The sequence below is a fragment of the Eleutherodactylus coqui genome, chromosome 4 (assembly GCF_035609145.1).
Source record: "Eleutherodactylus coqui strain aEleCoq1 chromosome 4, aEleCoq1.hap1, whole genome shotgun sequence".
Lineage (NCBI taxonomy): Eukaryota > Metazoa > Chordata > Amphibia > Anura > Eleutherodactylidae > Eleutherodactylus > Eleutherodactylus coqui.
The window spans coordinates 164800106-164812734 of NC_089840.1; the positions used below are offsets into that span (position 1 = coordinate 164800106).

At 40.2% G+C, this 12629-nt stretch overlaps 1 protein-coding gene across 1 annotated transcript in view; it reads right to left on the bottom strand.

Annotated features, from left to right (window-relative positions):
* CXCL12 (C-X-C motif chemokine ligand 12) overlaps nucleotides 1-12629 on the bottom strand; it is a 190654-nt gene that overhangs the window by 150948 nt on the left and 27077 nt on the right. Inside the window, exons 2-3 of the mRNA XM_066600347.1 lie at nucleotides 2650-2767; nucleotides 1190-1276 (exon numbers count right to left, since the gene is read on the bottom strand). Of these exons, the coding sequence (XP_066456444.1) occupies nucleotides 1190-1276; nucleotides 2650-2767 (205 nt within the window). The remainder of the gene's footprint in view (nucleotides 1-1189; nucleotides 1277-2649; nucleotides 2768-12629) is intronic.

Sequence of the window (12629 nt, forward strand, 5' to 3'; positions counted from 1 at the left end):
CATTATAATATCAGGATATACCTGTCCCATATGCTATTTCAGATTTTTGCAATTTGAAAACAGTTTAACGTCAATAAATTGCAAACTTTTGGCAGTTAAATAATTCAGTGCGTTTGTTTACTACTAAGTACAATCAGATAGATAGATAGATAGATAGATAGATAGATAGATAGATAGATAGATAGATAGATAGATGACGGGTTTATGTTTGATCTTTACATATGTGAGTTGCTTAGAGACTCTGGGTTTAGATTAGGATTTTAAATGAATGATAAATGAAGTGCTAAAAATGTAATACGGGACAATAGTGTCAAATTAAACTTTCCCATTGCTAAAGCGGCCCTTCCTGTCTGATAACAGTAGGCTCAGACAACTACAAAGCAGCAACTGTATTTGTATTATGGCACAAGCCAATGAAACCAGTGTTTTGATGCAGGTTAAATATACTCAAAACCCTAGAGGCAACTGGAATGGGAATGTTTTTGAGTAGGCTGAGAAGAAAAGCACCAGATGCTAATAATATTTCTGTGAACCTCAAAATCCAAGATGTAGGCAGCTGGTAAATCTAATTTTGGGGGGGAAAATCAAACTGTACAGTTATCAACTCTATTTCTTCTAAATGCATGAAACATCTTTATGTCCCAATGACACATTTAGGGCCAGTATGAAAGCAGTAACTGTAGACTACATTGTATAATAGTAGCATCTATAAAACAAAGATATAGCACTAAGTGCAAGATATGTTCCACCCTCCATTCATCAAAATGCAATAAAAAGGACTATATTAAATAAAATATTCCATATGTGCATGTGTATATAGATAAATAGATGGATAGAGCAATGTTACTAGTCTGATCAATAAATACCACAAATATAATGTGTTACTCTCTAGTTATCTAATTAAAAAAGTATAATAGATTTCAAACCAATGCTGTCTTAATCTTGCAAAATGAAGCTTCAAAAATGTAGCTTGCTATTTTTCGAGGCTCCGAAGGACAGTGGATGTGTTAAATGCTTCTCATCAGGATGTGTCAGCATTGGAAATTAAGCCCACTCAGTCTTGGGGCCACTTGGTGTTTCTTACAAAGATCAGCACCAGATACATTACAAGATTCCAGGTATAGGAGTACCCATGAAGATCGTGTCTTAACACATTCATGCCGGGAGTGGAAGCGGCACATCTGCTTACTTGGTCAAAGCTTTTTCCAGGTACTCCTGGATCCACTTAATTTTAGGGTCCAAGCAAATCTGTTTACCATTGTGCTTAAGACGGGCCCTGTAAGAGAAGATACAACTAGGTAAGAGAGAATGCCGCAGGTTGGCTGATATATAGGTGACAGAATCTATATGATTCCATATTAGTACACAGGTAAGTGTAATAAAAATCTATCATATGGAACCATATGTAAGGTCCTAATATTCTTTTTTGGAGGTTCCGTGACTACAATATATTCTTTGAGAGAACATCTGTTTTGGGTTCTCTAAAGAAGAAGTAACATTTAGGGTCACATACAGTACATGAACAGTTTCTAAAAAAAGGAGTATAATAAGTGTTGTACAGAGGATTTTATGATGTTACATCTCTTGGGAGTCTTTACAGAGACATGTTCATCTGGTGAACCTTCCCAGCAGCATTCTGTCATTTTGCATGGGAAACCCCTTCTACTAACTGCTTGTTTTACAAGTTGCAATGACACAAATTATCGGAGTGTTGCATGCTGACTGCTCTCATGGTTTGTGTTTGTAACTTGGCATCGGAGGCGTAAGCCACAAGTCCCCTATACTGTTGATAGCAAGGGTGTGTTTGACCATATAAATATTCTCCTATTAGCTAAAGTGGATAGACTCAAACATTTGTTAGCCATTTCTTTTTCAATGTACGCCACAAGTATTCATTATCTTATACCTATGATATACTGAAAGTGTGGTATTGCGGCACTACTGCTTGGCATCCTAGAAGCCTGACACGATGAAAAATAGTCAGTTTTTCACTTGAAAAGGCTTGGAATCTTCCCCATGTTCCCTCTTCTAGGATCCTATAAACGAGTATTCCGGGCACAGACTAAAATTTTAAAATCTAATGTCCATCTGCACAACAAATCATTTTGTAAGGGGCTTTACCCGGTCTAGCTTATTTCTTCATCTCTTATGTCACGTGACCCTTCGCCTGAGAAATATCTCCACTTCCTGACATTTTGTCCACATTTGCTACTTCCTCTCCTGTCCTTAGTCTCCAACATCCTGTGAGCAGTGCACGATGGGAGGACAGGAGCGAAAGCTTTGCACTGTATTGCTCATGTACAGTTCAGTGTACTGGGAGGTTCTGTCCATCTGCTTCAGCAGCTTTTTCATGCACTCTGAATGAGAGGAAGGTTGGTGCTGGTAAGTTGTCGGACCTGTGAGCTGTGGGTGGAGCTATAGTACTGGCCGGTAAACAAGCTTTGTGCATGCTGGGAGTTGTAGGTAACACTCTGCTGTTGTGTTTACTGCAGATGTGATCCATGTAAACACAGTGGTTGATCAGCAGCTGCACGGGACAAAGAAGAGGGTCCAGAACGGCGGATAAATGCTAAAGGGTGCCGCTACTTAGCTGGACCTCCTAGATTTCAGCATTTTAAGAATGTCCATGAGTTATTAGTTTGTACTTACACAATCTGCAGAGAGCAGTTGGTGGTGGAGAGAATCTTCAGGTGTTTGATGTTGCTCTTGGCCACATTACTTTCAAAGTATCTACAGGGACATCGGTAAGTCAAGCTGACTGGTTTCTCTGTGAGGACAAAACAAACATTCAGAGTAAACTCCCTGCATCGAGAACAGGCATTACAAGACAATGTGTCATTTTATCATTTAACATTTTATCTGTTGTAAAAACTGTCACAATTATTGTAGTATCATTATTCATGTAATGTGAGTAACAAAGATACAAAAGAAGGGTGGAGCAAGACGCAAAGAGAATGTTTGGAATGATATGGTATACAGCTGAGTGGTCCAAGCAGGGTATGCAGAGCACAGCTAGAGCGCTGTCTTCTGCAGACTCCTGCTGTGTTCACGGAGTGCTCAGCTGGTATAAAGCTAAGAGCTCCAAGTGCAGTATACAGAAGACAGCTGAACCGCTTGTCTTCTGCATACTCCTGCTGTGTTCTCTGAGTGGGATACCAGCTGAAGCAATATATAAACAATTATAATATCAGGATATACCTGTCCCATATGGTATTTCAGATTTTTGCAATTTGAAAACAGTTTAACGTCAATAAATTGCAAACTTTTGGCAGTTAAATAATTCAGTGCGTTTGTTTACTACTAAGTACAAACAGACAGATAGATAGATAGATAGATAGATAGATAGATAGATAGATAGATAGATAGATAGACTCATTGTTAAAAGACAACTATGAGCAAATCGTTAACGAAAACTGCACAATGGCCGCGTGTTTAAACCCAACGATTCTCGCTCCAAAGGCGTTTTTGAGCGAGAATCATTGGGTCTAAATGGGCCTTAATCCAGCCGAACTGATGAAGGGGCTCAACCTCGACATGCATATTCACTTGCTGGTTCTGTATATTATTAAATAAAAAAGAAGTGCTTTTACTATTGCATCTTAGACCTTTAGCGTTCAACTAGCTTGGAGTGTTACGCCTTTACCAACAGTATTTTACTACATTCTCTTTCGCTTTATTCATATAATAGCTTGAAAAGAAATCTAAAGAAAAAGTGTAGACCGTAGATTATAGGCGTATCTGTCTGTTTAGACGCCATATTAAATTATATGAAAGATATAAGTTCACTAAGTAACTAATCTGATATTGAAAGAGTAAAGCCCCATTTAGACGGGATGAATGCCGTGAAAACTGACTCACAGCAGGGCGGCAGGAGCAGATTTCAGTTCTCGCTCCCCCCGGCTCTCTCTAATCAGTTAATATAGTGGCCGTTCAATACTTAACGGCTGCTATTTACACTGCACTGTCATAGTTAATCTTTCACTGTGGAAATTCTTGTCTCTTAAAACATAACCTTTATTCAATAACAACTTTAAAACTCGTAAACAACCTGACGCTCAAACACCAAGTATTAATCCAGACACTTGTCAGGTGTAGGAAAAGCCTAGAGTAGTGCAGAAGGGGCTCTTCCGAAGAGGAACATTTATGCGAATAGACGAAATGTACTTGTAACATACTGTGATCAATTGACCGCGCAAGGCTATGTCATTTCCGCTACAATAGCTAATCAAGGATGGTGACACTGCTTCTTTGCAGTTTATTTTCATGTTGAGGGGGAGCTGGGTTGGGTTCTGTTAAGTAGGGGTCATCAGAGACAGAATCCAGCCTTCTAGCAGGAGTTATGTAACTTAACCTCTCTCTCTCTATCTGCATTTTTTTGCGGATTTTAGTACTTTTGGTGTACTACCTATTGAGGTGTACTACCTATTGCTATGCAAATATATTCAGAATCTAGTACTTTGCTCACAGTAGGAAGGATAGGTTCCTGATGAAAATACGCTATTGTGGCAGAAACTCGTTGAACCTCGCTATTGATTTGAAAAAATACCATGTCAAACCTACTAATAGACCTATGTTAGGCAGTTGAGGTTATTCCAGTAGGTGCTAAAATCAATCAGAATAATCTGGATATAGCTGTGCCTTGCTGCTATTTCTATTAATATAATTGATTGGGTCAAAATGAATGGGTCTAAGATAGTGAAACGCTGTTTCACTAATATCAAATTAATTTAATATAGCAATGACTCACCTATTTTTGAATTCTATGAGCAGTGCAGGATTGGAGAGAAGCATTGAATATTTATGCGAATGACATAGCCTTGCGCGGTCAATTGATCACAATACGGTACAAGTACATTTCATTTATTCGCATAGATGTCCCTATGCGAATAGATGAAATGTACTTGTAACGTTATGTGATACAGAGGCGAGTATAAGCTGTTTTGTTATGTTTTGACATGGGAAAGACAGATTAAAAAAAAATATTAACTCAGACAAACCCTTTAGTTTAAAACAGTTTGTGTCCTCTCGAGGGTTTTGTGATGGAAAATCTGCAGCTGCCTGCTCATTTTACATAGAATGAGTCAGTGATATCGGAGTATCTCTTTTTTTCATTCTGAAAAATTTCAAACACCCTGTACAATTATTTCAGGTAAGAAAAAACCTTTTCGCCGTTTATAACTACGAGCTATTCAATTTTAATACATTTTATTGAATATTTGGATAAAAAAACAAGATACTGAAGAATGAATAATGCAAGAGTTTCCACTGAGTGATACTTGTGCGCATTAGAACAGTAGACAATATAACTACATATGTAGTCTGGGAGAATAATCATGGAGCGTATAAAAAGGGCATTAAAGTGGGTGTCCTGAGATGTCTTACCTAACTAAGTGAATCAAAGTGAAATCATATTGGGGGATGAGGGTAGAAAAGTAGAAGAAATAATAAAAGCAGAGTCAAAACTGGTCAGATAAATGAGGGCTCTCGATGAGTGACTTCCAAAATGATGGATCACTTTTTTGGCATGCTGTAATCTGCCAGCGTCTGTTGCGAATGGTCATCTGCATTTTCTTCCAAACGATGGTTGCCCAAGATGGCCAAAGTCAGCCATTTCAGGTGACTTTCATCTCACATATATGGGCAGCTTTAGGGTGGCACAAATCACTTCCAAACGATATGTAATTCCTGCCCACAAAGGAAAATCACTATTACCGATTAGGGCAGAAATATTAATAAAACATAACTCAAGCTAACTTACTCATGTTTTATTAACATTTCTGCCCTAGTCAGTGACAGCAGCTTTTGGGTGGCCCTACACATTAGATAACTGCTGATCTTGCCTGACACCCCCATACACACGCACCCTCGGCTCAGCTGAGCATGCATGTGCTCTGAGAATAAAGATTTCTTCCCAAAAAAAAAAAGGTTTGGGGAGCTTAAAGGGGTTGTCCCGCGCCGAAACGGTTTTTTTTTTTTTTTTAAACCCCCCCCCCCCCCCCCGTTCGGCGCGAGACAACCCCGATGCAGGGGTTAAAAAAACCACCCGCACAGCGCTTACCTGAATCCCGGCGGTCCGGCGTCTTCATACTCACCTGCTGAAGATGGCCGCCGGGATCCTCTGTCTTCATGGACCGCAGGGCTTCTGTGCGGTCCATTGCCGATTCCAGCCTCCTGATTGGCTGGAATCGGCACGTGACGGGGCGGAGCTACACGGAGCTACACGGAGCCCCATTCAGAAAAGAAGAAGACCCGGACTGCGCAAGCGCAGCTAATTTGGCCATCGGAGGGCGAAAATTAGTCGGCACCATGGAGACGAGGACGCCAGCAACGGAGCAGGTAAGTATAAAACTTTTTATAACTTCTGTATGGCTCATAATTAATGCACAATGTACATTACAAAGTGCATTATTATGGCCATGCAGAAGTGTATAGACCCACTTGCTGCCTCGGGACAACCCCTTTAACTCTCGGATTCTTATCTGCTCTGACATCTGCTGTCAGTGGAGTGTCAGGAGACCCCCACACAATTGAATCATAAAATCATAAAGTGGTAGAGTTGGAAGGAACCTATAGGGTCATTGAGTCCAACCCCCTGCTCAATGCAGGATTCACTAAATCTTCCCAGACAGATATTTGTTCAGCCTTTGTTTGAGCACTTCCATTGAAAGAGAACTCACCATCTCCCGTGGTAACCTGTTCCACTCATTGATCACCCTCACTGTCAGAAAGTTTTTTCTAATATCTAATTTGTGTCTCCTCCCTTTCAGTTTCATCCCATTGCTTCTAGTCTTTCCAAATAAGAATAGTGCTGATCCCTCTGCACTGTGCCAGCCCTTCAGATATTTGTAAACAACTATTACGTTTCCTCCCAGCCTTCTTTTTTACAAGCTAAACATTCCCAGATCCTTTAACCATTCCTCATAGGACATGTTTTTTAGACCACTCACCATCCTGGTAGCTCTTCTCTGAACTTGCTCCAGTTTGTCAATGGCTTTATTAAATCAGCATGCCCAGAACTGGACATAGTATTTCAGATGAGGTTTGAGTAAGGAAGCGTAGAGGAGGATAATTGCCTTATGTGATATAGACTCTATGCTTCTTTTAATACATCCCAAAATCGTATTTGCCTTTTTTGCTGTTGCATCGTGGACTCATGTTCAATCTGTGATTTATTAATATACCAAAAAGTCTTTCACATGTGCTGCTGTTTAGCTCAATTCCTTCCATTATGTATGTACTTGTTTTCATTTTTCTTGCCCGCTGTAGGATCTTTCATTTCTCCTTGTTAAATACCATTCTGTTAGTCGCCACCCACTGTTCAAGCTTGTCTAGATCTTTTTGAATCCTCTCTTCTCTAGTTTTAGCAATACCTTCTGTGTCGTTCGCAAATTTGATCAGTTTTCCCTAAATTTCCTCCTCCAGATATAAGAATGCTAAACAACACTGGGCCTAGGACAGACTTCGTAGTACCCCACTTGCCACATTCTTTCAGTTGGATGTGTAGCCATTTATGATCACTCTTTGAGTACAATCACTGAAATGATTTTAAAATGTTAGTCTCTGCCCACAAACCCTTTTAACATCAAGACTTACAGAACAACATGTTGCAGAGCTGTACTAGTCTATTCATGGCTTCCAGAAAAAGCACTAAAACCAAATGGTTCTGATTATATTTTGTCATAGCTTCAATGTCAAATCTACAGCATCAGTAATGTAGGTTTCCAAAAACATCAAATGGTAACTTTTCAGAAACAGCATTTGAGGGACACAACAAGTGGGTGGAAAAAAAAAACATCTGGGTCATTCGATTCTAGTAAATCGCAGCAAGATTTTAGCTGGCAGCTACTTAATGCTTTCAATGATGGGTGTTCATAACTACACAAGATAATGGGGCAGATAAATCAGCACTTAGCTGCCTTGTTCTAGTTAATAGAATGGTTTTCAACCTCAGGCTATGAAGACATTTATTTTGGGAGGCAAGGAAGCTAAATTGACTAAAATAGAATGGAATTTTAACAGCAGAAAAGGGATTAACCTCTTTTGTGCTAGATGGACCTAAAGTACAGGTCTTAATGTTCTCCTAGAAAATAACACTACCAATTAATACTACACAACCTGAAAGCACATGATGTCATGCTCAACTTTTTAAACCTAGTCTGATTAATTGATCTATAGATCCTCCAAAGGGGTTGGTGGGGCAGAGACATGTGAAAATGTACGTGTAATATATATATATACCCAGTGGAAAAAAGATAAAAGAAGTTGTTGTCAGAATCGCATTCAAAAGCACATGAGTGATTATAATATCAGAGAGAAATGACAATTTTTTGCAGAAAACTGACCCTTTGAGAAGAGGCTCTAGTATCCTGTTGTACTGCCTCTAGCTTGGATACAAGATGTGATATGGGTGGGCATCGAGGCATACAGGTTCTGTATGATATCCTGTGGCATATCGGTCTACATTTGCTGTAACTGAATCTCTAGATCGTGAAAGCTTGTAGGCTGTGGAATTTGGCATCCCAGATGGTCCCATACATGTAATATTGTTGATAAATCTGACGACTGTGCAGGCCACGGAAGTGTGACAATGTTGTGTAGGTATTCCTGTGACCCCCTTGTGTGTGCAGCTGAGCATTATCCTGTTGGAAACTGCCTCTAGGAAGCCCTGTCATGAGAGGCAACCAATGTGGCTGCAGGATGGCCTGAACATTTCACTGATCTGTCACTGCCCCTCGTACCACTACTAGGAGTGACTGACTGTCATATATGATGGTCACCCAGACCATCACACCAGCAGTTGGGGCAGTGTGCGGCTCCACCACAAAGGCAGGTTTAGGTCACTCACCCCAAGGTCTCCAGACACGAACTCAGCCATCATCAGTGAACAAACTAAACCAGGATTCATCACTAAAGTCAACCCAGTTCCACTCTCTAACAGTCTAGTTGGTTTGTTCATGACACCACTGTAAATGGAGACATTAGGTGTCAAAGGTAGTAAACTTAATTAGCACAGTGAGACCAAATGTGCTTCAGCCAAGTGCCTAGAAATGGTTACGACAGACACAGATTCCTGTAATAATGGTGCCACCTGTCTCTGTATGGACAACAAAACAGTTAGAGTTGTTCGTGCTTGTCAGATGATCAGACACTCCTCTCTACTGGTGGTCTATCAAGGACAACCTGAGCTTAGTCGCCTTGTGTGCCCTCACATATCCACTCATCCCTACACCTCCCAACAATAGTCTGGTTGTATTAACCCAGGTGGTCGACAATTTGTCGATATAACTATTCAGCTTCTCTAATTCCAATAATGCGCACCTTCTCAAACTCTGATAACTCAGATAATGGGAAAAATCTCCTTGATTGTGTTGTAGAGGTGTCTAGTGATTAACAAACTCTACACAAGCTGAAAAATAGGTTCCTACACACAAGGAGCCTCTGAGAGCCTTTATATAGACCAAAGGTGGAACCACTTTTATGGCTTCAGGTGTCATCTGATCACAACACAACTCTAATCATTTGCATATCCACTTGAGATGTAACCTGTATGCTGATTTTGGCAGGAAAATGACAACTCCTTTTAGTGGATTGATTTTTAAAAAAATAAGGCCTCATGTCCACGGGGAAAATCAGATCCGCTACGGATTCTCCATGTAGAATCCGTAGCGGGTCCCTCCTGCCCCGCGGACATGAGGGCTGAAAATAAGAATAAATGAGAATAAACTCACCTCCCATCCGCTCCGTTTCTTCTCTTCGCTGCGGCGTCATCTTCTCTCGTCGCGGCCGGATCTTCTTTCTTCGGCTCGGCGGATGTGCAGGATGACGTCGGTGACGTGTCCCGTGCATGCGCCGTCCCGAAGCAAAATGATCCGACCGCGACTGAGAGAAGATGGCGCGGCGCCGAAGAGAAGAACCGGAGCGTGTGAGTAAAATATGATTTTTGTCTCCCGCGGATCCGGACGGCTTCCATAGGCTTCAGTAGAAGCCCGCGGGAGCCGTCCCCGCGGGAGACCCGCATGAAAATGGAGCATGGTCCAGATTTTTTCATGCTCCATTTTTTTTAAAATCACTTTTATTGATGATCCGCGGGTATTTATCTACCCGCGGGTGGTCAATGCATCCCTATGGGGTGCGGATCCGCGCGCGGGAGAAGAGTTAAAATCCGCTGCGGATTTTAATTCTTATTTTCCCCGTGGACATGAGGCCTAAGAGTGTATATATAAATATTATCATAGACAAGTAAAAACCTGACTTTATAGCAGGGTGTTTAAGGTGAGAACAACCTTTATGGCTGCAATGAGGTCCTTAGAGAAAAGAGGCCCAGACTATGTTGATCTCATCTCCATTGCTATGAGAGATCAAAGATGTATGTAGAACTCCCCTGAAAACTGCACTGTTAGCTAGCAAAGTGTGGGGGAAATTAAACAAGGGTCATAGAAAGGGGATAAAGAGGGAAACACCAGGTCCTTTTGTCCTAACAAGCAAAACAACATTTAGGGGGCTCAAGTTTGATCTTTATCAAGAGGCCCCATCTTTCTCTGTGTGCCAATAGTCCATTTGAGAAGTAATTGATCTTCACAATGAATGTGATAACACTACAGAAGCATGATTTCAAATAGGTAAGCGCTATAACAAATGGAAGGCAAAAAAAAGTTGTGTTTATTCACATGATCATTCTGATTTCAGTTACTCTTGTTTTTATAATTGCCTTAAGAAATATTTTTAGTTTCATAGATATGAATGACAGCATTATATAATACAAACAATAGTTGAGTAGCAGGATTTTTACAGCTCCGTGAGCAATTATCAAATAGATCAAATTATTTATTTATGGGCAATATAATAATAATCTTTATTTGCATAGCGCCAACTTATTCTGCAGCGATATGAATGCAAGTGGCCATTAATAGAAACTAAAGTGATTTACACTGTGCATTTCTAAGACCATGTGGTTTTCTCCAGGGTGAAAAGAACCATTAAAATGAGAACTAATTAATCATTCAGTAGCATGCCACAAATGCAGGAACCATAGGGTAAATCTATTACCTTTGGTGGGTATTAAGTATACTGTAAGTGATGTTTCTGCCAATGAGGCCTAAGAATTCTTGTAAACCAAAGTACAATTCTGGTAACAAGTGTCCAGGGGCAGAGTAATGTATAGATTATGTTCTCACTCCAATATATAATCTAAATTTAGCATCAAGTGGTAGTGCATTAAGAAGGTTATATATGTATGATATCATTACTCTGTTTGATATGTTTAAAGACAATATCATAGAATCCTAGAATGGAAGAGTTGGAAGGGACCTCCACAGTCATGAAATCCAACCCCCTGCTTAATGGAGGATTCACTAAATAATCCTAGCCAGCCTCTGTTTGAAGACTTTCATTGAAGGAGAACTCACTCCTCACCCCCTCCTCGTGGTAACCTGTTCCACTCATTGATCACCCACGCTGTCTAATATCTATCTGTGTCTCCTCCTTTTCAGTTTCATCCCATTGCTTCTAGTCTTTCCTTGTGCAAATGAGAATAGGGCTGATCCCTCTGCACTGTGACAGCCCTTCAGATATTTGTAGACAACTATTAAGTCTTCTATTAGCCTTCTTTTTTACAAGCTAAACATTCCCAGATCCTTTAACCGTTCCTCACAGGACATGATTTGCAGACTGCTCACCATCCTGGTAGCTCTTCCCTGAACTTGCTCTAGTTTGTTGATGGCTTTTTAAAACTGGGGTGCCCCGAACTAGACACGGTATTCCAGATGAGGTCTGACCAAGGAAGGATAGAGGGAGATGCTGCTGTATCACACTTTTGACTCATGTTCAGTCTATGATCTATTAATATATCCAAGTCTTTTTTACATTACTACTCTGAGTAAAATCACTTAGTCAGTTGTTAATCCACGAAACAGTTGCCTTGTCAATCCCCATATTTGTTCATTTTTTTAAATAAGGATGGTATGAGATACTTTGTCAAATGCTTTACCAAAGTCAAGATATATGATGTCTACCGCATTTACCTGATCAACCCAGTCTGTGATTTGTCAAAGAAGGAAATTAAATCTATCTGGCACAACTTGTTTGTCACAAACCCACGCTGGCTTTGGTTAATTACTCCATTCTCATTCAATTACATACTGTATAATAATTTGTTCAAAGTTCTTCCATGGTCTAGAAGTCAGGCTCACAGGTTTGTAGTTTCCTGGGTCCACTTTCTTCTCTCTTTTGAAAATAGGTACAATATTTTCCCTTCTCCAGTTTTTTGGGACTTCTCCTGTTTTCCAGGAATTTTCACGGATTCCATCGAGTGGTTCAGCAATTACTTCTGCTGATTCTTTTAGTATCCTAGGATGTAATTCATCTGGACCTTGAGACTTGAATTCATTTAAGATAGCTAAGTGCTTCCTCACCATCTCTCTGCTTACAGATAGCCTGCATTCTTTTATTCCCCCAATAGCACAGGGAAGATCAGCCGATGTTACATCTACTTTCTGAGAGCAAACAGATACAAAATAGGAATTTAAAAGTTCTGGCTTCTCAACATCATTTTTAATCAATTTACCATTTTCATCCTCTAAACATTCTATAGCATTTTTGACTTTTCTTTTGCTTTTGACATATCTCCAAAA